The 26,503-nt window shown below is 41.3% G+C and overlaps 1 protein-coding gene across 1 annotated transcript in view; it reads right to left on the bottom strand.

Moving 5' to 3' along the window:
• Positions 1-22,388, bottom strand: part of abcc6a (ATP-binding cassette, sub-family C (CFTR/MRP), member 6a) — a 31,368-nt gene extending 8,980 nt beyond the window's left edge. The window contains exons 1-12 of the mRNA XM_007543461.2: positions 22,347-22,388; positions 17,574-17,750; positions 16,732-16,857; positions 12,074-12,211; positions 7,534-7,656; positions 6,352-6,413; positions 6,074-6,205; positions 4,441-4,647; positions 2,655-2,832; positions 2,293-2,454; positions 2,077-2,169; positions 1,253-1,456 (exon numbers count right to left, since the gene is read on the bottom strand). Of these exons, the coding sequence (XP_007543523.1) occupies positions 1,253-1,456; positions 2,077-2,169; positions 2,293-2,454; positions 2,655-2,832; positions 4,441-4,647; positions 6,074-6,205; positions 6,352-6,413; positions 7,534-7,656; positions 12,074-12,211; positions 16,732-16,857; positions 17,574-17,750; positions 22,347-22,388 (1,644 nt within the window). The remainder of the gene's footprint in view (positions 1-1,252; positions 1,457-2,076; positions 2,170-2,292; positions 2,455-2,654; positions 2,833-4,440; positions 4,648-6,073; positions 6,206-6,351; positions 6,414-7,533; positions 7,657-12,073; positions 12,212-16,731; positions 16,858-17,573; positions 17,751-22,346) is intronic.
• Positions 22,389-26,503: the final 4,115 nt, after the last annotated feature.

The following is a 26,503-nucleotide window of genomic DNA, read 5'->3' as shown; positions in this document are numbered from 1 at the left end:
CATTTAAGCATAACGCGCAGGGAGTCAGAGTGTTTTCATCTTGGGCTGCAGAGTAATTACCTCGTGATTTTTGAGAACAGGGGTTTAAAAGTAATTTAATAGGTTTTACTTATATTTGTTGAAATTGCTCAGCTGTCAACAAAGTTGTTTTAGCCGAGATGCCCAGGGATCATTTTGTTTATCTGTAATTTCGTTGTGCTTTTTCCTGACGGAATCCAACTTCTTTCTCATAGTTTCCAGTGGCATTTCTCTTTTGTTTTCTTTGACTCTTTGGACTTTGACTCCTTCATTCGTTTCTTTTAACCAGACCTTGTCCATAACTATGACTACATGTTGTACAATGTTCATTTAATACGATATGGAAGATGGACTAATGACAGATTAATAGTATTTAAATGTGATATCTTTAAGAAGTGGAAAATTTTCCGGTCGCAGTACAGTACACCTTCATTATCAAGGTTTCCAGACGTATTAAATAACGTCCTTTTTGTCTTAGAGATGTTTAAAGTAAGTAGTGGAACAAGTAGTTTGCAAAAATAAAGAACTGTGTCATCAGCGTAATGACTGAATATACAGTTGTGTCTTGCAAACCAAGCAAATTGTTCTTCAGTGAATCGACTTCTGCATGCCGTGGTTATTACTAATACTACGCTGGGGATCACTTTGTTGGCGTCAAAATACTTTTTCATAATTTTATAACTCTGATGCTTGTGTACTGTTCACTAGCTCAGTGACAATATGGGGTTTTGTGCCATATTTAGTGTAAAATAAATCTGTTTTGATTAGTTCTTCACCAAGTTATCATTTCCATCCGGGAGCTTTTTTCATGCTTCAAGTGTCTTGACAAAAAATATGTTGTTTTATTGGAATGTTAGGCGCAACACTAAAATAATAATAATAATAATAAAAAAGAAGTTAAAAGCAAATGTTAAAAAGACAATTTACAAAGAACTGTTGATCACATTCATTACAAGAAGCTCCCGCTACTAAGAAGCAAGTTAAGATGAATGACGACTCGTGACTTTTGCACAGCACTGAATCTCATTCAGCAATAGTTTACCCTTAAGAATATATGAGTTAAAGCACACAAAAGATGTAATTTTCATTTGTCCAAGGAGTCTGAGAACAATCTGCTTAATCTCAGACTTGGTTCTGTTGCAATCTTTGTGCAATCGGTGTGGAGCTGACCGAGCCTGCGAGCGTCATCGCGTTAACGCCTGAATTAGCAGGCCTTCCCTTTAAGTTTTCTCACCAAGAAAGAGGACGAGTTGAACGAGGCGATGGAGATGGAATAAAGAATCTGGGATTTTTTCAGGGCCTTGAGCTCTTTCTCCCTGTAGCCCAGAACCTGCTCCAGGAACGCCTTCTCCCAGGCGTAAAACTTCAGGATCTTTATTCCGTTCAGGATCTCGTTCATCAGTCTGATGCGGCCGTCCATGAACTTCATTTGGATCTCCTGTTGACCAGATGATAAAACTCTTTTATTACCCGTCGTAAAGCCAAAGCAGTGAATTGACAAATACCACACCAAAGCGAAGCGAGCGCATTCCTTTGCGCACAAAAGCTTGTCTGCCCTCGTAACAGCAGCGGTAGTCTCCTCTGAACGCCGCAGAAATTGTCTAATTCAGTCGGAATTTGTTACTTGTAACATTTTAGTTATTTTTCTTTTATTACGAGAGAACAACAAAGAGGCAGGAATGCGGTCTCTGCGCTCAAGACAAATTTTCGATTAAACCGGCATCTAAATTTACAGAAGCCTTCTGTTGTTTTTCCAGGAAAATGAAAAATTATGTCTTGCTACTGCCCACCCTTTCCTGTCATTGTTTTTCAAGCACATTATATGAGCCAGACATCAAAAGGACAAGAGAGAATGTAGCACTCAGGCCAAACACCCACGCAGCGCTTCAGCCACTATCTAAACCAGCTGTGGCATCCCCCCCCACCACCTCCACACACACACACACACACACACACACACACACACACACACACACACACACACACACACACACACGCCTCCCTCGTGATGGGATGTGCCAGATGTCTGACCTACTGTGAAAGGATTCCTGGCTTTACCTGGAGCTTGCTCCTTTTCTTTGCAATGAATCCATTGAGCGGGAAAATGAGAATGACCGTGGCGATTCCTGCCAAAGCAGACGGGCCTAGATGCTGGTGGAGAGAAAAAAAACAAAAAAAAAAGAAAGAAAAAAAAAGAGAAAAGCTGTCAAGACATTGTTGAGCTAAATTGTATGAATGGAAGCCACTGAGAAAACATCGCATTTCCACACACACCTGCCAGAGGAAGAAGAGACAAAGAGCGATCTCGATAGGAGCCAGCCAGACAGCGTTGAAGTAGACCACAAAGTCCATGAGCTTCTGAGTGTCTGCAGAGACCAGGTTCACTATCTCACCCACGGTGCAGGTCCTCCTGGCAGAGCTGTTTATCACCAGAGACTGGATAGACAGCAAGAGACATTCCAGCCAAACACTTTCGGTTAACGGTATCATTTTATATGCTCTTGTAAAGACTACACAACACCAGTCACCCTTGTAAAAGCATTTAATCATACACCTTTAGTCGTTCTCGGCCTGAAACGAGACAAATCTCCTGTTTATGCCAAGAAGCAGTGGCTAAATGATGCAGAGTTACTCACCTTCCTGTAAACCAAGCCCATAACTGCCGTCTTCACCCTCATGCCGACCGTGAAGCAGGTGTACATGTACTGGTGGTTGAAAAGGGACTGCAGGCAGGAGAGGAGGAACATCAAGGTGGCGTAGAAGTAGCCCTTCCACAGAGGAGCGTCTTCATCCCTCATGAAGCCCAGAAGGAGACTGAGGACAAAGAGAAGCAAAACACAAATTGACTGTTTTGTTGAAAGCATTAAGAAACGAGGTGTGACAGACATATTTCTTCTTTTTTTTTTTTTTTCCTGAAAACACAAAGCTAAGCAGACAGAAACAGGCTCGTATTGTGTCAACATCTTTCTCTTTTCAGTTTGATACTGAGCACCGCTGTGGCTTCTGGCTGACTGGCCGGCTGGAAGCGGCTCGCGTTGCACAATGGTGCTCAGGCTGCGGCCGGGCTGCACTCACACTTGGCCTGCGGCTCCCTTATTGTGGTCCGACAGCATTTCTGCCATTTAGAGCCCTTTCTCCGTTCCTCTACCCTCGTCCTTCCTTTACTGGAGCTCTCAGGGCTGTGGTCTCGCCTGCTCCTCTCACTCACAGCTCCACGACCGTAATTATCACTTCCACTGATTCGGCGCGCAGCATGAACAACAACATTCCAGTCTGATTGGTGGGGCGGCGAGGCAGCTGGTGGTGGGTCAGTCGTGACCTGTTTTCACCGCTGCCAGCTCCTGGTTTTGTTTTATCGATGAAGTTGTAAATCATGGAAACCCCCTCGGTAATTATGCACAAAAAGTCTTGAAATAAAATAATATTTTACTAGACCAACTTTTTTTTTTTTCAGTGGGGGAAAAACACTCGCATTAAAAAATAATGATTTTATTTTATTACATTTTTTTTCTACAAAGTGACCAGCGTTACCCTTATTTGCACTTCTAAGAGCTGATTTAAAATACATCATCCTGACATGTTTTATTGTTATTTTTTTTTAGCAAACTTTAGCTAACATATCTACAGACTCAGCTCTAATCCAACTGTTCAAAACATAAAGTAAAGTGCAGACCTGGACGTTGGAGTCAACATAACTCCATAAAGACCGCAGATGTCTATGTACAATCACAAATGTGAAAGGCTTGATTGTCCTAAATGCTACTCTGGGTTTAATTAGAGCTGTGTGCTGGGAAATTAAGATTGATCTTTACTTGCAAGAAATTTGGGTCAAGTGGATGTGATGGGAAACAAAAGATCGAATGTGTAGAAAAGCTCCCAGCGCCTGATGCTGGGTACAGTAGAAGTTTTCTGGCATTTTTAAGAAGACACCATCTTTAGCTGCGCTTTTTTTTTCTGTGTAAAATTCTGACTTTTTGTTTAAAATATCAGAACTGGAATGATCGGCTTTCAGCCGAGGATCTCATCTAAACTGAAATCTCAGTGAAGAGGAAATATGTTGAAGTTTGGACATAATTTGTTGCAGCTTTCAGCACATAGAGCTCTAAATTATTTTCACAAAGTTAAAGGCAGTAACTCTGTCCACATAATTTACAGAGTTGCATGCACAAAGCTAATTCTTGCAGTTGAACTTGTTGCTCATCGTTAGTAATTAAAACTTTGTTAATACAGCACCTTTCAAGACATGGATTTCAAAGTTTTGCACTGAAGAAAACTAAAAGCTTCAGATGAACTATTCCCAGCAGTTTTTGTAGCTTGTCGTTAAAATTAAAAGCAGCTGCTTTGAGGCATGTGGCGCACCACAGATCGGTCCCCGAGTAATATCAAATGAAAAATTTCATTTCTTGAAATTGTTTTTTTTACCTCAAAACCTGAGGGATGGCGAACATGAAGGCATCGTGAAATATGATGCACAAGGTGCCCGTCAAGAAGTACGGGCCGAACTTGCGTGCCAGCGTCCTCAGCAGGAAAAAGCCAGAGCTCTGTTCCTTCTGCAGCTTCCTGAGGAGCTGAGCCTGGTCTGGCAGCCGGCTGCCCAGAGCTGCGCCTGACGCCAAGGCTTTCTGCTGCCTGCATGAGGGAGAGAAAAAAAAAAAAAAAAAAAGGTCCAAAAACAAAATAGTTACAGGCAAGAAATTAGTGTCAGAGATGCACAAAGCCGGTGTTGGCTGCTTGAAACAGACAGCAATAAAACGTTAGTTTTTCCTGCCATCACTGATTAACCAAGTAATTCATCAACAGCTGTGGAAAGTATGGTTTGCAAATAATAATTACGCTTAACGACGGCTGTTCAAAGACGTGGATTACGTTAACAAGCTTTAAAAACGATTCAGGGTTCTTGTAACGACACTGCAGTACCTTTGTCCTCAAGTGACTGTTTCGCTGTCTTTTTTTTTTTTTTTTTTAGACCCAAATGTTTGTCCTTGAGAGATCCTGATTTACACTTAGGCGCAGCCACATGTCTGCTCATTAACTCAGCTGGAAGCGTGCCAGCGGGGATATAAAACAAGATTATAAACCTGAACTGAATCTTTGGATGTGGACCTATGACAATAGTTTGAGCCTTTCCGCAAAAAAAAAAAAAAAAAAAAAAAACTCCCACAAGACTTATAGCATGTGTTCCTCTGATGCTTGGCAAGTTTTTTTTTGCAAAGAAGCAACAAACCAAATTCATAAACTTTAAATGTAGCTAAGAAGATTCATAAACTCTGACAAAGTAAGGACCAGTTCAGATTTAGAGCAGATCATGATCTGCGTCTGATCAGACGTGTTTCAGTCTGTCGGGTCTGACAGGGGACTTGTTTTTCACAGGAGATGTTTTTCTCAAGGACACAACACAACTCACAGACCTGGATTTTCGTTCACTTTTCTGACATTGCAATAATAAACTCTAGTACAATTTATTATGATTTTATATGCCAAGTGTGAGGACGAGCATAACATCCTTTTCATGTAGAGTTTTGGGAAACATTCATGCTTTTTACATACTTTCCGGTGCAGGTAGGATACTGACTACTCACTACACTAGACTTGAGCAACTAAAAAAAACACAAATCTTCACAGCATGATACTGACAGTTACAATGTGCAACCAGAACATTTTTTTAATGTTTTTCCTTCGATAATTGCGCTTTTTGTGCATGTCCAGAACGACCTTGGGCATCCTGGCATCTTCACCTAAATACCGTCTGTTAATGTGGACAAAAACATCTTGTGACACTTTCCAGACTTTTTGCTTCTAATAAAATCTTTCGAATCATTAATTATTTCCTCGTGTGGGCTGTTCCCATTAAAACTCCTAACGAGATACAGAGAAATGTGTAATTAAAAACAGCACAAAACGTAAAACGTGAATACTAATGTTTAATGTCGCAAAGCGATGTAAATCTCATATTTCAAAAGATTTCTCGTCATCCGAGATGCGGCGCTTACGTCGGCGAGAATTGAAATTGCTCTCACATTACGATCGTCTCTATCAGTCAATTTCTAGTTCTCACTTTTGGAGCTTGGCGCATTCATCTGTCCAGTCCTGCTGCAGCTCGGAGATGATGTTTTTCGACGTGTCTTCCTTCCTCAGGGTCCACAGATCTTCTGCCTCCAGCGGAGTGCGATACCCTTTGACGACGAGCCTGAAGGGAGGTGGCAAGGCAGACGCTTCACACACCGAGGTCCATCATCAAAACACACATTATTGTAAACAAGTAAAAACTGCAGCCCATACGTGAGTCATTATGCGTGGAAAAAAAAATGAGAGGTTTTCAAAGAACCATCTTACCCAGTGAACCACCAGAAGAGGATCTTTGACAGGAAAGAGGCATCTTCCACGGGACAAGGGTTCTGCAACAGATTAAAGACCAGACTTGATAGTTGGTTTTGCAGAAAGTGCTCACCACCAAGAGGTTTTTTTTTTGGGAAACACACGCAGCCTCACTGAGGTAGAGCTGGCTGACGGCTGAATGCTGTTGCTTGTGAGGGGTGTGTTTGGGAACGCCAATGTCTGTAAACAAGCCGGTAAACTCAGGTGGTCCGCTCTGCGGAACGGAGGCCGTGAACTCCCAGAGAGCAGAATAAATAGGGGGAAAGATGACGTTTTGAGGTCTAACGCAGACGGAGCGGAAATATGTCATAGCAAACTTTCCAACAAACACAGCACGCACACACACACACACACTTCGTGGAGAAACATTGTGTTTTTTTCTGACACAGACTTCATGGCATCTCCTCCCTGCCCTCCCGCCCCCTTTCCCGTCCTGGGTGTTTTCGCTCCTCGTTATGACACTTTTACTTTTTTATCTCCGGACTTCCTGTCTTCATGTGAGTAACTCTAACCAGAGCACAGGAAAGAGAGGAGGTGGAGGAGAAAAAACACGAGGAGGACACACCACTGGGTGTGTCCACCTCACCACGCCAGACATTGGCTCTTGCACCCCACAGCTCCTCACCGCCAGCCAGGAGTGGGTTAGGGACTTTTCTAGCTCTTCTGACACTCCGTCACCAGGGAAATATAACATCACATGCCACTTTGATTGATAAGGAGCTCATTTTCGTTCATCTGTCAGCTGCCAGGAGTCGAAAACTTTAGCCCATCATGGCTTGATGGCACAGTGAGATCTGTGTTGAAGTAATGGCTTTCCTGTTGTGCGGCCACAAACTCCACACAGTTAGTCGTGATGTTATTTCACAAAGCCTATGAGTTGTTAAAAAGGTATGCAGGAGCTCCGTGTCAAACACACGCATACACTCATTCACGCTCCTCTTGTAGGAAGTTGTTAAGTGCAAGAGGAATGATGGGGGAGGCGGACCACATCACTTCCTGCAAAAGGCAAAACTGTCTTGACAACAAAAGTAAAAAAAAAAAAAAAACCCACAAAATAGCTACTTTGGTGTTTTTGCTTCCTGGGTATTGTGTCATCATAGATGTAATAACCAGAAGGGGGATACACTCATTTCGGCCTACCTTTTCCAAGACGGGTTTTCCTTGTGGAGGCTGATCCGCAAAACAGCACAGGAAGAGCTGGGCCAGTTGGATGGAGAAGTAGGAGAAGAAGGCGAGGTACCGTACAATATCAGAAGCAATGCCCTGAAAAATAAAACGCAGGAGCTGAAGATGCTTTTAAGTTGTGGGAATGACGCGTTTAGTCACTCTTAAATTTAGCTGAGTTAATCTGGTGCCACTCAAGGATGGAGTCTTGCAGAAATGAAAATTGTGGCAAATGTAGATTTGACTTTATTTAATAAAGTCTAACACACCAAGGTGTCCACATGCAGTCACTGGCCACTTTAATGACCTTTTGGCACAAATAAGGAATCGGCCGCATGGCAGCAACTGAATCCAATTAAGCATCTGAACATGGTGAAGTTGACTTGGTTAAGTCCAAACAGAGGACCGGAATGAGGGAAAAGGGAGATTTAAGTGACTTTGAATGTGGTATGGTTATTGGTGCCAGATGGGCTGGGTTGGGTGTTCCAGAAACTGCTGATTCACTGGGATTTTCAGGACTGCAAACCACCTTTTGGGTTTACAAACAGGCTGAAAGAAGAGAAAATATCCAGTGATCAGCAGTTGTGTGGGCCAAAGTGCCTTGTTGATGTCAGAGGTCAGCGGAGGATGGGTGGATTGGTTAGACACCAGGCATCAGAAGAGTCTGAAGAGCAGAGCCACCCGTTTCTTTGAGCTATCGTAAGGCTGGGTCGTCAACACCGTGAGAAAACAGCAGCTGGCCAGCTTCTTGTTCAAAATCTGAAGTAGACTTTTCCAAAGCTGATTTGGAAACTACTGCACTGAATGAAGGTTGATGTGTGACAACACTGCAACTTCACAAGCAGTTTATGTATTTTACAGCTTTTTGAGGAATCTGGGCTGCAATTAATCGTCTTCTTTCCAAAGTGAAAAATACTTAGATTTATCAAATCTAAACTGGATTAACATATTTCTGAAAAACAAAACAAACAATGACAATTCTTGGCTTCCCCACTGCCCCACCAAAAAAAAACTGTTGCTCTTGGTGACTTGTTGTCACCTATTTTAATGCAACACTTTTGCCAACACAAACGAACACATAATAAAATACTGAAAAGCTTCAATGATGTAATTATCTGGCTAAATGACTGCCATCGGACTAAAGGGAATAACTAGATCAGAAGAAAGCCCATGAGTTTTATAGTAGTGGCTCATTAAAGTTTTAAACAAAGTTTCTAACTTCCTGCTCCAGCTAGCTGTGCTGCGTTGGTGCCAACACCAGCAACACAAAAAAATATACATTTTTCACCTGTATTTTATTTCTACTTCATATTTTCACATTATCTCGTTTATTATTACAGCTTGAGTAAAGTTAAAGTGGACTTGAGCTGCCATATATATATATATCAGCCACCACAATAGGGAGAAAAGGTCGTTCAGCCACCGCTGTTGCTTTACTTCCTCTGCTAATGACAGCAAACGTAAACAAAACGTATTTTTAATACAGTTAGATGGTGCTTAGATGACTGTTTTTTTTTCCCAACTTTCAGCTTTAAGAAAATTGAGAACATCCTGTAGAATATGGGGTAATTCATCGCACGTCCCATTTTGTGTGCCATTTTGCAACCCCCCACCCCCACCAAATTCCTCATATGGCTTTGGCTCGCCTTCCACATCGTACAGCAGTGGAAGGTTTATATACCAAGATCACAGACTCAATAAAGATTAATTTGGACTTGTAAGCAACATCGGGGTGAAAACCCAACAGTTTTATTGGTGTACTTTATATAAATGAAGCAAAAGCTGGAGCTGCCTCTCAGTCACACAAAGGGCCTGTATCTGTAAATAGGGAAATTGTGGTTTTGCAAACCAGCACCCTCACTTCCAATCATGGGAGCAGCTTTAATATTAACCGCCCTGAGGCTTTTGTAAAAAGCAGGATGTGTATGTTATTCTTGACATACAGAATTTGTGGCTTCTGGCAGCATGCATTGTTTACCGCTGGGTAAATGCTGTTGCCACAGCCAGCCTGTTGAGCAGCAGTGTGTGTGTGTGTGTGTGTGTGTCAAAGTGGCAGCCCTTGCAAACAGTAAAACTCTTTTTCGCTGAGAAGCATGGTGCCATGCCCAGAAAGCAGATATAAAGGGGCCAAATGGATCTGGCCACACAGTGACAAACAGCCGATTCGGTCAGACAGCGAGTGGGAAAAATGTAGGTCAGGTGGCTAAGAATGGCCAAGGTCCACAAACATGAACCCTGTCAACTAGAGGCATCAATGTTATAACAAGAATTAGGGGCTTTAGTGGTAAATGTTAAAAATATGGTATTATGTAAGCTTCGATGTTGACAGGTCAGAAAACTGCCTAGCTGTGCTTCAACTTGTTCTTCTTTGCATAAGAATCCATTCGGAAATAGCAAGAGAGATCTATATGTAAAGAAGTTAAAAACTGCGTTTAGGTGAAAATTTATAGCTTGATATTATATTAAACTGATGCAGTTTGAGATATGTGATAACGGTTCAAAATCAAAGAAGAAAAGCTAAATCATACCTTGAACTATCATACTGTAACGCAATTGTAGTGAAAATACCCTGTCTTTAATTTCAAAATTCACCAAAGTTTGCTTCAGCTATAATTTTTAATTTCATTTAAGTTTTAATTAAAGTCTGATAGGCTTATAGTAAAAAAAAAAAGTTAAACCAAGATTATAATAGAAAACATGGATCAACACTTGAGCCTAATGATTTTGTTCTGATTCTACTCACCGAGGCTGTCCTCTGCTGGTAAGATACTGACTGCTTACCATCCATCCATAGAGCCCCACTTTTACTTTACAGCAATGTAAAGTAAAAGTGGTCCTTTATGTCCAGATATTTAATACTGTACATAAAGGACCAGTATTAAATGTCTGGTTCTTTATGTCAGGGGTGTCAAACCCATTTCATTTTGGGACGTAAATATCCTTAAGGGGCCGGCCGTGCCAAAGCGTATTGGTAAAATACCCTCTGGCATTAACAAAATGTTAAAATATTAATCGTAGTGCCTGCATTCACGTTTTAAGAATAAATAACATTGAACCCAAATTACATCAGTGTTTTTATGTTGATGTTATTTGGCAGAATACAGATAAAAACGGTTTCGATTTGATTGATAATATAATAATTAAGCACACAACTGTGCTGTTGATGTTATTTTTTTAACTGTGAGATAATATAGTTGCATTCCACAGAAAAATTGAAAGGCATTCATCTGCTTCCTTCCACCTTACAAATTACATGCAACTTTAGTTGATATATCACTTAAATCCCTAATTATAAACTTTTATTAGCATCTGTAATTTGTAAAAAGACTGAAGGGAGTTAATACTTTTTCCAAGGCTCTTTTACACTGCTGACATTCAAATGTGCATAATCTTCTAGGCATCTGCCGCATTATATTTAATCACAGTCTTTAAAGACTAAAATGTTTCATTTCAGTGTTTTAAATTCAGCAGCTGTTGTTGTTACTATAGCTGTAAAAGAGGCCTGTCAAACCTAGAACTTGGAGGCTAAGAATATAGGAGGTGCCGGTATACGTCCACTATGTTCACGTCTGTGGTTGCGCAAAATGAAAATGTCTGCATCTAAGCTGCAAATGGCTTTGTATTATGTGTGAATGCATACATTTTCATCTGGCTGTGTTTACAGCGGTGCAGCCCCATAAACACAGCGCTGACGTTTCTCTGGTCTGACCCTGGGCTGCCATGTCTCACCAGCATTTATCCCAGGGCCATCATTACTTTCCCCCCCTTAGCAGTGTGGGAATGTCACGCTGAGGACGATAAAACAGAAATATAGATGCGTGTGTTTTTATAGAAATGCAAATGCTACTGCATCACGGCTGTGTGCGTGTGTGTGCATGCACACGCGCGCTAACCTCTCCATACAACAATGATTGCAATGTCTGACAGGAGACACAGGAAGAAAGGGAGCACTTAAACACTCACAGCCTTGACCAGAATTGGCAGTGTCATCCTCCAACACTTTGTGTTAACTTTAGCTTACCTTGGTTAAAACTCAGGCAAGAAATAGAAACTCTTTGCTGACACAGGGTATATCGCACACTGTGCTGCTGGAGTCTTGTGTCTAGACTTTTGGTAAGAATAGACCTGATTAGATATTGTAGCTCTTTGTTTTGACACCGCTAGTTCACAGGGTTCAAACTGGACACACAAGCAAATCCAAAGTAGGTCATTTCCAATTAAGGATGCTCTTTTTATCTCTTCTGGCTTGTATTTTTAAGTATTGAAATCATATATTTTGGTGTCTTCATATGGCCCCAGCTTAGGATTAAAAGTCACGTTGCTATAAATTGTACATATTTAACTGAAGTTTGTTTGAATTGAGTCCATTTTACTGCTATTATAAATTTTACATGTTAAGTTTGGTAGATTAGAACTAGATTCCGACTTGTAAAAATATTACATAGGGAAGCAAAGCGAGCGACCCAATCGCCCATCCTTAGTTAGAAAGAACAAACAGCGGGGTCTTTCTACCTACCTCGTCTATGGCCAGCTGGATCTTTGCTCTGAGAGGTACCAGAGAACAAACAACAGACAAGACCCAGAACAAGAAGAGGAAAACGGAGGAGCGACAGCCTCTTATTCTTTCCAACTGGATGATGCATAAGGCCAGGATCTGCAGGAAGACACAGAAAGGAAACAAGATCTGAATTATCCACAGAGAGAGTCTGGGAATGGAGTTGTTGCAACTAGTTGCACATTATGCAATATTGGGTTTAGGTAGACTCATCTCTAAGCTGTACTCTGATCAGGTACTTTTGTAGTGGCTCCTTTTTGGAAGGGGAACATATTTAGATTTATTTTGCATATGTATGATGGTTGTTTTCTTAAAAAAAAAATAACCTAGGTCTCTGGGAATTCCCTTTCTGCAGACTGAAAGTGATTTGGCTGACATTCACACATGCCTGGTATGCCGCCTGCCTCGCACACATTTTTCTGTGGAATCATAAACAAACGAAAAACATTCTTCACCTCAATGTTTTTTTTCTTTTCTTTTTTTTCCAAAATACCAAAAAACCGATTTAGTTCTTGGACACCACCGTGTGTGCACCATTGACGGAATCATGCATTTTCCTGGGAACGGCTATAATCTGCCCCTCCCCACAGAGCGGTTAGCTGAGTGAGTCGTCATGTTGTTCCTCCAGAAATCACGCAGTGCGGGAAGAGTTTTGAAATGAGTGCTCTGTCGCTAACTTATGGACGAGCCGCCGCTCTGTCTCATTATAAACTAGTTGAGGAAACTTTGTCATTTTTGTCAGCTTCAACTATGGTAAAGGACAGCGGTGAAGGTTAGCATGGCGATACGAACAGCATAACAATTTTTTTTGTATATATTCTCCACGTACTCGTCCTGTCAGCTGGTTCTTTGGCAAACCTCAGCAGAACTTTGACCTGCTGTAGTTGGACCATTTGAGTCAGCTGTGTTGGAACAAAGACGTCTAAAAATGGCAGCTCACCGCCGGCCCTGTGGAGGACTGCGACTGGACCAGTGACTCACATATATTTGGCATGTTTAATATGTTTTATGCACTTGCAAGAAATGTGCATTATTAATTAATTCATAGGCTCAACATCAGAATTTGTGTCGACACTGATACCTGTTTATGTCCACATGAACAAGGAAATATCAGCAGTCATTCTCATTTGGCTTAGTGCTAAATCTGATTTACGTAGCGGCGGTTTAATTTCTCAACTACAACAGCAGGGATTTAAAATTTCAACAAACCACATACATCTTGAGACATTCTCTTTTTACAGTTTAAAATATTCTGAATAAAATGCCTTGCCAGGCTTCCCCTGATAGCTTAAAAAGGAGGAATTGGCTAGAGCTAGCGGCAGCTTGTTAGCCTATCAGATTTGGAATCATACGTTAGATTACGTAACTTAAGAGGACGTCAGATCTTACTGGATCTAACGTCCAAACATTATTTTGCACTTTCACTTCCAGTTGAGCTGGAAACTTCTTTTTCTATGGCCCTGAGACAACATGGCTGCCTACAGCTCCCTTGCATAACGTAGCAACAAGCTGCTTTCTGCTTTTAGCCTCCTGCTCCGACTCCCCTGCTGCTGCAGAGATCGTCTCTGTTTGTTTGTACAACAACAACAAAGGGTGGAGCTAGCGCGATCGCTAAGGTCTGAAGCAAAACCCCGTCTTCTAATTAAACGGGAAGTGTGTTGTGCAATAGCGAGGAACACAGGCTTTGCGTCATTGAGTTACTGATTTTAGCTGATGATGTGTCTATTTCTCATTTGTAGTAACTTAACCGCGGTTATACTTTAAACAAACAAAAAAAAAGGGCAAGAAACAGAGTTGGTCTGTTTCATCTCCTGTATGTAGGGAGCAAGATGCTATCTTAAGCACCGTGAAGAAAACTCTGTCTTTTAATAAAGACAAATTTGGTAAGTGAAGGGAACTATTGGTGAGAGACTCTTTTTTTTTTATTTTTTTTTTTTTATACAGGATATCGCGGCTGTCTGTTCTTTAGCCTCCTGCTGCGACTAATTATATCCATGAAATAGAAGATCTTTTTTGGGGCGCATCCCTAAATACAAGAGCCGTCTCAGTGTATTTTTGTCCAAACACGTGCCGGTGTTTACTCAGTCGTCTGAAAAGACCACAGGTCAGTAAAACCGTCTGACCTTAAGAGAGGGAGACTGAGCGGGACCTGTGTGTGTGTGGAGAGAGAGGGAGAGAGCGAGAGAGCTTTGTGAGCGAAGCTCTGCTGCTCTCTCTGGACTCTTTGCAGCCGTTCAGCGCGGCCTGTTGCCGTTCTGTAGCTTTTGCATCCACTCCTGCCAAAGCATAAACAACATTCTAACTTGTCATGCCACCCAAGTGAGGCTGCACCACTCCTCCCTCATTTTGCCTACACATACAGGTTAAGTGTAATTTTACAACTGCTGGAAATGAGTAAGATCCACGTTTTGAGAAACAACTGCAACTAGAACCTTTCTCTGATTGCATACTAGCCCTTATTTCCTATAAATATTGTGTGTCCCAGCCAGCCCTCATGCCACCCTGATGCAGGTCACACAGGCCGTGGCAGTCTCTTTCAGGATGTACAGACGTAGAAGATAAACAACATCTGTTGAGCGTAAATACTTTTTTTTCTTTTCACAGCTCCAGTCCCCTCCAAAAGCGTGCGCGTCCCTTCAGCTTCTTTCGCATCTTGTTCCGTTGACGAGGTTTGATTTATTTTACTGATGTGTGTTAGTTCGACCAGTCCAGGTTAGTGCAAAGACAATGTCTTTGTAAACCTGTGTGCTTGTATCTGACCCCATTTACTCTAATAAATAAAATACAGTTCAGTTTAGTCCCTTTAGAAATCACCTAATAGTAAACAGAGTACTAAATAATATGACGCAGATTAATGGGACATTAAAACACAGAATGATTGAAAGGAATAAAGGAACGTGAATATTTGAAGTCTGATTGAAACCTTTGCGATGGCGATTTACTTACTTTTTCATCTTTCTGTTTTTGTTTAGTTGTGTTGTCCTCTTTTTAGGTTTAGTTTTAATAAAAGTGTTAATTTAAGCCCTTTTTTCTCCTGTTCTTTATTTCAAATAGGTAAAAAAAAAAAAAAAAGATAAACAATAATCATCGATATCGATATGATCTGAAACGTTTATACCACGATGCATTTTTCAGCCACGTCATCCAACCTGACTTGGAAGATTCTGATGGAGATTGATCTATTTTTCCAGAAATGTTAGTCAGTGGCCAAAAAGATTATCAGCAATAATTACAGAGAATTTAGTTCTGTAATCAGCTCTAAATACAAATGCATGCAGACTGTACTTTTCATATGAAATATTTATCAAAATAAATTAAAACCATGAATAATTTTCCTCCACTTTAAAATCATGCATATCTTTCTTTTGGTCTTCCACACTAAATCACAACAAAATACATTGAAGTTTGTTGCAACATTCCAAAAAAATTTGTTAGTTTTTTTTTTTTTAAAGTCAAAACACTTTTGCAAGGGACTGCAGATCTGAATACCTGACCTGTCTGAACTTTTTTCAGATGCCGTAATGCCTATAATGGATTTTGGGAGCGTGGCCAGGAAAGCGTTCATATTTGGAGAAAAAACTATTGTTTTTCTTTCTGCCGAGGCGGTAAAAATGAACCACATTACACCTTAAATACAGTTCAGGGCAGAACAATGGCGCTCAGTGCCTCCTGTGCGACTGTACACCTGTAAGCTATAAAAAGACTAAAGCCGTCTGTGTAATTAGGGTCAACACAGACTACAATTGTATATCTTAAACTTTATATTTGGTGGTTTTGTGTTTTTTTTTTTGTTTGTTTTGTTTGTAAGACAAACCAAACAATTGGAGGAAGACCCAATGACAGGAAAGCAAGTTCATCTTCATTAAATACAATTATAGCATGAACTTTATCTCGATGTACCTTTATGATTGTACGCTTGAGCTGCAATATATGAGAAATTCAATTCCTTCTGCTTCAGACTGATGTCCTGCAAGTAAAAGTGCTTATCCTGTTTGTTTTAGCTTCATTTTCTCTCATAATATCAAAAATATCTGGTTTCCCACTGTGTGTTCTTCCTTGTGACACATGGTTTGTTTCTGACAACGCATTTAGAAAGGTTTTTCATGCACTGGAAAAACCTTTCTACTGGAAACTTTGCACATACGTACTTTACGCTGACCCCTTATCAGTCTGGAACAGATGTCATGACATTTTGTACTCTGCGCTCTGATGATTGATTATCCAAAATGTGTAGTGTTTACAGGTCACTGCTGTATTTACATAGTCTGTGACATCTTAAGTCCATACCTGGTTAGGCATGTTTGCACCCAAGTGCCCGGTGAGCACACCGTGTTTGCTCTGTGTGTATTCTTTCATGTCTTTGCAACGCGATGTGAACCGGCAGGACGTGAAGTCAAATATTCCCAAAAGTTCTCTGTTGCTCACAGAAACTCAGTAAGAGTGAGAAGTAAGAAATGTCAGGCACAGCTCTGCAGGCGGAGCTTTTCGTCTTTCAAAAGGAAAGCTCAGATGTGAGGTCTCTTTTCATGGCTCTATAAAAAAATTAATAGCAATTTGGTCCGAAAATGGACAATGGTGATACGTGTGTAAAAAAAAAAAAAAAGACACACACAACTTACCACTGTCATGCTACGCATGATGGGGCTTAGTAGGAAGACCATGTGGTGCTGGATGTCTTGGCTCCTCTCCAGCAGAATGTAGAAGAACTCAACAAAACCGAATGAGGCCAGCAGGAAACCCAACACCTGAGGGAAAAAAAACAAAACGAAAAGAAAAAAAACAGGTTAATTGCCACTAAGAGTGAATCTGTGAACGCATGTTTGTCTTTTTGTTTCTTTTAGGTGGACCTGTGAGAAAAAACAACCTGTCCATTAACCTCTGAAGGTAAGCACCAGCCCCTCCACTTCCACACAACCATGCAAGGATTAAGCTGGTATAGTAACGGTTCATGCAGGATCAGCACAGGGGTGAAATTCTTAGCACCACTGCCCTGCAGCAAGATGGGTCTTAAGTTTGCATCTGTGTGTTTTTTTACATGTTCCAGCAGGTCGACTAGCCTTCCAAAAACATGAATGTCAGGTTAGCTGATCTGTCTGAGTTGCCTTTGCTTAATGTGTGGTTGTGTGTCCAGTTTTTCTGTGAGTTGGTCTGTAAATGCCTATCTCACTCACTGACTGCTGGATATAGGCACTGGTCTCTTTGCAGTCCTGGACAGATTAAGCAAGTGTAGAAAATGGGTGGATAGATGTCTCATAAACACTCTTCACAGTGAAACAAACTTCTGGGTGTAAAGGTCTGCCGGTATGGTTGCCTTGTCCTGTGCGACTACTTGTTTGCCCTGTGGAGGACCGGCGGCCTGGCTCTCAACCGTTGACCTCTGAAGATAAACAGCCGTCCCTCCAGGCCCCTTTGACCTGGAGGGGATTAAGTGGGATCAAAAGATGAGTGGCTGGAATCTTACCATCTTGGCACTGCAGAGGCAGGACATCTGGATCCGTCCGCGGTCATGGCAGTAGAGATGAACACAGTAGAAAGGAACCAACAACCACAGGTAGACGCATGGGACCCACACCAGCACTGTGTTCTGGAAACACTGAGTGAGGTCGGGGTTAGCTGTGTACCAGGTGCGGTTCCAGTCCTGAAACAATGAGAGGGGGGTGGGGGGGAGACAAAGAATTGCAATGAGTTTGGTCAAGGGAAAAGACCCAGATTTAGCCATTACTTTTTACAATTCACAAACTTTCTGTGCAAATTAGCCACAGTGCAAATGTTCTAGACTTTAATGCAGCTTGTGCATCGCAAGTAAGCCAAGTAGGAACCAGAAATATGTGCTGAATCCTGGCGATCTTGGCTAGCAAAACAAACAAACAAAAAAAACAAAACAGCTATTTCTTTTTTTTACAGGGATCCAAATCAGTTTGGGGAGTGTTCTGACATTTCGGTCTGGTCGGTCAACAAAGTAGGAAAATCCGGTGTAAAACTGCCATAAAAGATACAAGCAGAGAGTGGCAGAACTAGGTTGCGATGTCTTTGTTTAAAACAACATGGTGGGATAAGTGGCTTGTTGTTGTCTTGCTTCCCTTGTTTATCACTTCACTTGCCTAATGAGGGGCAGGGTGTCTGGCTGTGCTAACGAGACTGCCCTGCGGAGTCACCACAGGAAGCGGTTTAAGGCTCTGAGCATGGCAGTGGAGTCTAGTCCCGCTGGTAGACTCCCAGCTAGGATGAAGCGGAGTAGCCACAATTGGTGGCAGCTGTGTGACTATTATGTAACAACCCTCCTCCCACAGTGAACCAGGGCAGGTGAGTCAGGCTTTTGTTCCTTGCAGCACGTTTGAGGATTTACCAACAATTGGTAAATCCTCTGCTTCTTGTTTCTGAAACCACAAGATCTGAAAGCAGGATCTGCCCCAAAGGACTACACACACCGAGCACATTCGTAGATCTTCAAATCTCAGCTCATTAAAGTTTTTGCAGTTGAGCAGACCGATTTGCACGTACACACATAGGTGAGCCCTTGAAAGGACCGCCCGAATCCTTTCGAGTGATGAATCTAAATGAGTGGGAGGCTAGTTTCACAGACCCTTACGACTCCTGTGGTTAGTGACAAGTAGATGTTCAAAGCCCTTTTACGAAAAAGTCCAACCTGCCACAACTCAATCCAAGCACTTTCTTCTGCATTTTGCTCAATCCTCGTCCCGTTTCTCACCCTTTGCCGAAGTGGTTTCTGAAAACTTGCGGATGCCAGGAGCTACTGCAAGGCGTCTATTTTTACTAGACAAACACAGTGATGTGAAAGTGGAGAGCAGAGACACATCTTCTGTGCCACTGCAAAAGTGCTGAATTCATAATATTTTTTTTTTATAAATTCACCATTTTGAAACCCTTAGAGGCAGAAGATTGGTGAAATCCACAAGGATTTCCAGTGTCTTTGCCTATAAAAACTGCATCAGGCGAGTGATGTGTCAAAAAAAGAAAGACCCGTTAAGTTAATAAATGTCAACCTTTCTGTCAACTCTTAGGTCAGCATTGCCTTTCCTGTGATTCAAATTACAGGAGGTCAGGTTGAGTAAAGAGGGAGAACATCAATATTTACATATCTTACTGGACTAAAGTTTTTATTTTTTTTAAATTAGCACACTCTAAGAATTTAGGCTTTCAGTTCAGACAATGTAGAAGGTCAAATCCATATTGTCTGAGTTCAGTTCCAATTCTTTATGTGTTTTGCATTTATAGCCCATTGCTATTTTTGACACGTCAAAGAAAATGGGTGACGTTTCACTGTGATGTTTCGAAAATCAGTTTGCGATGTGTACTCGTTCATTTTTGGTATCATCTTGGCTATAGAGATCTGTCGAAAGCTTCCTAAAAAAATGTTTTTCAGAAGGATTTCAAATTATTCTCAACACCTAAAATACAACGTGACACGTTGATTCTTGGAACGCTGTTAGGTTTTTGACGAGAAAGACCTGCGCAACTTGCGTGTCGTCAACTTGCAACCATGTGAGACAAAAGGTGGCAACACTTTGACAAAAACCAGAAAGCAGCTTAAAGGCACAGCCCGTGAACTTTTTAGTTGTTCTCAACATTTAAAAGGCATTGTGATTTTTTTTTTTTGATGCATAGAAAATGTTACGCTTTGTTGAATAAGACCTGCACGTTTTCCAGAGAGGTGGATTTGTTTGCCCGGTCAGATTTGCTTGTGAAACCACGTCAGTTGTTGACAAAACCAGACGTTAGTAGTATCAGCAAAAATAGTCGGGTTGTTCATCTCAGGCGAAGCACGAACTCAAATTGAATCCAACGTCAACGCGAGACGTCAGTTCGAGTAACGTCATTACAGCTTTGATAAGAAAGACCAGTGTGATTTCCTGTGATTGAGCATGTGACCTGACCATGCTGGATGGTTGGACAGAAAGTACAAGTAGTGTTGGCATATTTAGTTGTGTTGTTTTTTTCTCACTCAAAATTCCACATGAGTCTAAAAGGTCATTCTTGAGACTTTCTGGTTATATTAAATATCTAGAAGGCAAGGTGAGATGGACGGCAGCTCACAGTAGCACTAGAACACATACTTTGCTGTAGCATTTATCGTTGAGACTGTTAGGTACTTTCAGCATTTAGAAGGCAATGTCACACATTGATACACTGAAAAGTACCGTATTTTCCGGACTACAGAGCGCACCTTACTATAAGCCACACCCACAAACCATTTTTCAAAAACTGGAAAAGTACATTTATAAGCCGCACCGGGCTGTAAACCGCATGGTTCAAAGCATGGGAAAGAAGTAGTGGCTTATAGTCCGAAAAATACGGTAAAAATCCTTCAATCTGCTGTTTAAGTTATTCAGAGAGATTCAAACACCCAGAAGTCTCTACACGTCGAAAATTGGCCTCATTTCGCCCTCATTTCGCCCTCCCAGCTACTCAATTCGTAAATCTTGTACTACCTGGGGGGAGAAGCTCAAAAGTATGAATAACGCTGACGAAAGGTTAAATGTTGCTGTTTGAAAGGTTATGACCATTGGTCTTTTTCCTGGAAAGAGGATTGACTGTGCTGTTTAGCAATCGAGCTAGTCTTAGCCAGCTAAGTATCTGCAAGAAGGTGTAACATTGGACAGAAAAGTGGCATCAGTATTACTAGTTTCTGCATGACGACCTTCCTTGTGAAACTATAATTTTGTAACATCCATCTATAACATTGGCAACGTTAGCCATGTTAGCACCGTCACTCTAGCAAGCTCATCCAAATACCGACACACTGGCAAGACCAATGTGTGTTTGTTATAGATGAGCATGGAGAAAATAAAAATCCACAAATCTTGGCTCAAAATTTTTCTTTTGAATTCCTTTCAATTACTTTAGCTCCTCCAGTGGAAAATCTCGTTTTTTTTTTTAGCTGATAAATTAACAGCAAAGAACATTTTGCCCTCCACCACCCTGCAAGTAAACTTACATCAACTGAGGCTACGATTTCAACTTTAAAAACATGTTTATGTTAGTATTATTTTTATGTGATGCAGTGACAGAGACTGAGCTCTCACTCTCTCTATTTGCAGATAAATGATGTTATGTTTTCCACATGTGTTGCATGCTTTGCAACAGACCAAACTAAATGGCATTCAACCTCTTTCCAGGCATGTTTACCTATTGCTGAAAAAAGTTCTTTTAGCTCGGCTCACTTGTGAAGTGTGTGAGCAGGAACTTTGAAAGTATTTTAAAAGCATGTAAAAAGGTTGACTCGGTTCGTGACGCAAAGTACTGTGTGCGGCAAACATAGCACAAAAAATCAACAACAAAAAAAAGCGTGTTACACCATCCAGCACACTGTCACAGATGTAACGTCAGCGTGTTTTTGAAGTTTCATGCAAAAGTGGCGTGCACATGATGAAACACAGTTTACGCTTACTTTCTCCGCAAAGCATGATGACCACCGTTTTGATGTTTTGCAGGAGCAGAGACAAAAGCATTAGCTGTAATGAGATCCAGAACAAAATAAAAGGGGATAGAGGAGGGCGGGAGGAGGGGGCATGTTGGGAGTGAGTGCTTTCATTTCCAGCTGGCTCACAGCTATTCTGCTATTTTATTTTTAGCTAAGATCCAGAATGTGGAGGTTTGCTAATAAATGAGACTTAAAAAAAAAATCATTTTCTAACCCAGACAGCTTAGACTATTTGAGTTCTCATTATTCTGCATTTCAATGAACCGAATCTGAGTGCAGAATGACGGGTAACACACCTCCAAGGCAGATTATGGATAATCTGTCTTGCTCCCATTCACACATGCAACAACCTGAGAATGCTTTGGTAATTTTTCATTTTACGCAGATGAGCTTTGCAAGACCTTGTATTGACATTTCTTCTATGCTGTACAAGATTCATCATTATCAGTGTTGCTATGACAGTTATTGCCGTTTTCTGAAGCTTTTCTGATAAGCAGACAGCTAATAATAATAAAAATAAAAAATGAATGATACAGATGGAAGCAATCATTTAAATCTTGAAGATGATGCACGATCAGAAAAACAATCAAAGGTTTTAATCCCAAAAATTCTTCCCGTTATTCAGTCTCAGAAACAAAAATATTTCAAAGCAACGCTACGTAAACGTGACAGAAATTCAGAAAGAAGCGATTAACCGAGCTGCATATGGTTTAACTCTAAGACTTTCGAGGCAGGAAAAACACCCGGTGAGGAAATGTGACTCCAGGGTCAGGAAACGCATCATAAACTCACCCACAGAGGGTCCAGGCCACTCAGTCTGCAAAAGGCGTCCATCCACTCGCTGGTTCCTTCCACCACCGGCGCTCTGCTCGTTTGGGTCGATCAGGCCTTCTCTCCACTCAGCAAACTTTGCACACACTCTCACACTCTCTCTTTCTCTCTTTGCACCACCACCAGTATATCAATATATATATATATATGTATATGTGTGTGTGTGTGTGTCTGAAATAGTTTAATTCTGATCTCTTATTGCTCTCTTTTTCTAGTGGAAGCACAGTGAGTGTCGAGCCTCTGTGTTTCTTAGTGTGTGCTTCAGCTTTCCTTTAATAAAACATCTTCTGTCTGAATGAAACACTTTTCTCCCTGCCACCCTGACTGTAACTGCTGCTGCCCAGAGATCCGGTGTCTTTCTGACTCCCAGTCAGCCTGGCTGCTGCTTATGAGTGAGTCTCCTTGCTGGGTGGGTGGAAATATCTCTCTCTCTCTCTCGCTTACTCACTCACTCAATCGCTTACTCACACCCCTCTCTGCTCTCCCACATTTACTGGATTTTGATCAAAACACCACTTCCCTCAATGGGATGACAGTCCCACACCCAGACTCACTCCTCCCATTTTGACTCTCTGCCCCCTCACCTCCTTTCTCGGTCCTTCTCTCGCCCACTTTCCCCACATCCCAAACAGACCAGTTGTCTGGCCACAAAGTGTCTGGTTGAACACAGAAATACCCTTTAAACTGAGACGAGACACACTCCAATAAACGCCGTGCTTATAGGATTTGTTCTTCACATAAATCCGAGATAATAGCAAGTAAAGAAATTTGTCATTTATGGCACATAGTTTAAGTATCTGAGGACATGTTTTTCTCTGTCTCTTCAGAAAAAGAGAAATAAGATTATTGCCTTACAAAATGCACCTTAGACATTTCCGCAGTTCGTCGGATTACATTGAGAAACGTCACTATATTTTTAACGGAACGCTCTGCAACAGACCAACTCTAAGTGAAACATAATTATGAAGTGTGTTCGTTCAGTTCCCTTCTGCCCTGAAACACACATAGGAAGTCCGGTGGAATCGATTACCTTCAGGGGTCAACTAATTAGTAAAAAGGGTCCAGCTGTGTGAAACTTAATCTGAGAATAAACTCAAATGTTCTGTGAGGGCCTTTCACCCAGCACTGCTCAGTTCAACCGTCCATACATTGTCCCAGCCCTGGTCCTCAGGGTCCGCTGTCCTGCATGTTTTAGGTGTTTCCCTCCTGCCTCCCATCTGGCTTAAATGAATGGGTTATTAACAGGCATCTGCAGTAACAGCAGGCATGCAAAGGAGGTAATGCAGTCATTTCAATCACCTGCGCTGGAATGGGAATCGTCTAACACGGGGGTTGCTCAAGTCCGGTCCTCGAGAGCTACCATCCAGCCTTTCATTTGATCCAGGTGTGTTGGAGCAGGCAGGACGGTAGCTCTTGAGCACTGGACTTGAGCTCCCCTGATCTAAGACATGCAGGAGAGTGACGTCTGGGGACCATGGAGTCGGAGACTCTCTGCTTACCCTTTCAGGAAAACATAGAGACACACAAGACAAACAGCCGTGCACATTCACACCTAGAGCAGCTTAGAGTAACCAACTAGCACTCATTAAAAAGATGGAAACTTGAACTGTGAGGGCAAGCCGGAGTACCTGGAGAGAACCCAAACATGCACAATGAGAACATTCAAACTCCATGCAGAAAGACCTCAGGCCGGGATTCAAACTTTGAACCTTCTTACTGCGAGGCAGCGGTGGTTCCAGTTGAGTCACGCAGCTATGACGCAACTTGTCTGAGCTAAATAAAAAAGCAAATAAAGTGCAAACCTACCAAGATTAAGATGTTGTCTCGTATTGTCTCAATCTGTCTTCCTCTCTTCTGTTTCTATCTCCCATTCAGCTTTATTCCCCATCTTTCTTCCACTCTTTTCTTTTCTTTTTTGCCTTTCTTTCCCATATCTGTGTCCAGTGCCTTTGAAATAAACCCAAAGCAATTTCTAATAAATTGTTATAAATATATATGGGAATCAAACGCAGCAGAATCACAGGGAAAGCCGCAACACTCTACTTGTGCAAGTCTGTTGGCGTTCAGGCGCACTGTCCTGTCTGCAGCCTGGCTTAATATTCTGATCTTAAACGTCACGTTTTCATCAACTGTAAGCAGAAAATCATCATAGGTAACTGAAATAAAGGGTTGAAAACATCAGTCTTTGTGCAATTAATCTATATAATGTTTCACTCAGTGAACTTAGTTACTCAAATGTATTATGTTTTTCACTAATACTCTAATTTATTGAATGGATCTGCAATAAATCAACTAATGTACAGGTATCTTCTGATATTACATTAAGTTTCAGGATTTATACTGAGCGGAGTATGTTGCGTCTCCTCAGTGATGCAAAGCATCACATGTATTTCCAGGCATTGCATAACTTGCTGATACTGTGAGAAACAGACTGCATTTGGTTAATTAGTCATCCTGTTAGACTAGAACCTGCACTGTAAGTGGAAAACATGAAGTCATTCCATGGCATTTCGTCAAGACATCTAGTTCAATTGGACAATAAGTTTTAAAAGTCTATGTTCCTGTTGGAAAATCTGGGAAATATGGAATTTTGGCGGCGCAAACTGAAATTACTTCTTGGAAAATTAATAACAAGAGAGTAATTTTATCTAAAAAAAATAAAATAAAATAAAAATACATGAAAAAATGCCCCCTTAATTATAGTCACTCCTTAGAAAAGACATAAAACATGAGGGACTGTCCTCAAAGCTCTTTGTTGTCTGCAGAAATACATCACCACATGGAGAGATGCTGGTGAGTCTTGTTAGGAGTCGGGGAAAACTTCAGCTGTGCAGGAAAATATGACAGAGTCTGGACTGGGACTGACACCACCACCGGCATCATCATCATCACCGCAGAGAAGAAACATGGAAAGCTTGGCAAGGAGGCAGACCACCGCTGGGGCCTGGTGTCTCGCCATGTGCAAATATGGGATTATTATTCTTTTTTAAAGAAAAAAAAGGATTCATCACTTCATGTTTCTGCTCCGGGCTAGCTAGTGCCTCCAGCACAGTAATTCAACTAACTCCTGTAATAAAATGGAAGAGGTTACACAACAGAAGCCAGGATTTAGATGTAACTTCGTGCTTTTGTCTTAAAGTGACATTTCAAGGTAAATAAAGGAAAAGAAGTGCGGTGTTCTATGAAAGCAGTAAAAAAAAAAAAAAATCTAGGTTACAGTCCCTTGCTGTTTTGGATTCACCAGACCAGAACCCCCTTTTCTAAATATTTGCTGTGTCTACACGGCTTGTGCCAAACTGCAAACTGAACTTATCATGGCTTTCGTTCAACAATAGCTTTCTTTGTGCCGCTCTTACATAATGCCAGGTTTTTAAAGTGCGCAGCTAAAAATGATTATCTTGACATAGCAGAGTTGTTTGTTAGCTAACTCTTCCACAAACATCTGGGCCGTTCACAGAACAGCTGCTTTCATTCTACAATTAAATTACACACTGTTTCCCGATTCTGTCACTTCTGAGCAAAGTTGGTTAAGCTAGATTTAACTTGGGTGTTTCAGAGTTAAGGTGAATCCAATTTTGGATTTTTATTGCAAAAAACATTCTGAAAATCACGTGTCATTCTCCTGCACATGCGTTACTTTATGTCAGCATTTCACATAAAATCCCATTTGAACGTACTGCAGTTAAAATGACAAAGTTGCAAAGTGACAAAGGTTGTTATTGCTTTCACAAGGCGCAGTAAATGACCAAAGTGTGTCCTGCAAACGTGTGAAGGTTCGGGCAAAAATGCATCAGTGCATCTTTGACAGAAACTTAAATAAATAAGGTATGAACAGTCTATCCAGCTGTTGTTATGTCTCCCACAGTGTTGCAGTTACAGAGAAATGGTCTGAAACACCACAGCCACTGAGGTGTGAGGGGTGTGTGTCTGTTAATGTAGCGTGACATGAAATGTTTACAGTCCCCAAAAATTTATGCAGTTTGGTGACTAAGAAAAAAAGAAAAAAAGAAGAAGAGGTAGCGCGTAGGTCATTTATTTTTTTTAAAAATCCGTTTGTTTTCTCGTTAGCGCTGGCCAGTTGATGTCATTTAATGGAGTCTTATAAATAGTTCTCATCC

Source organism: Poecilia formosa, unplaced genomic scaffold (genome assembly GCF_000485575.1).
Source record: "Poecilia formosa unplaced genomic scaffold, Poecilia_formosa-5.1.2 Scaffold11, whole genome shotgun sequence".
NCBI classification, from domain to species: Eukaryota; Metazoa; Chordata; class Actinopteri; order Cyprinodontiformes; family Poeciliidae; genus Poecilia; species Poecilia formosa.
Note: the sequence above shows the minus strand (reverse complement) of the source record. Positions and strands in the feature narration are given on the sequence as shown.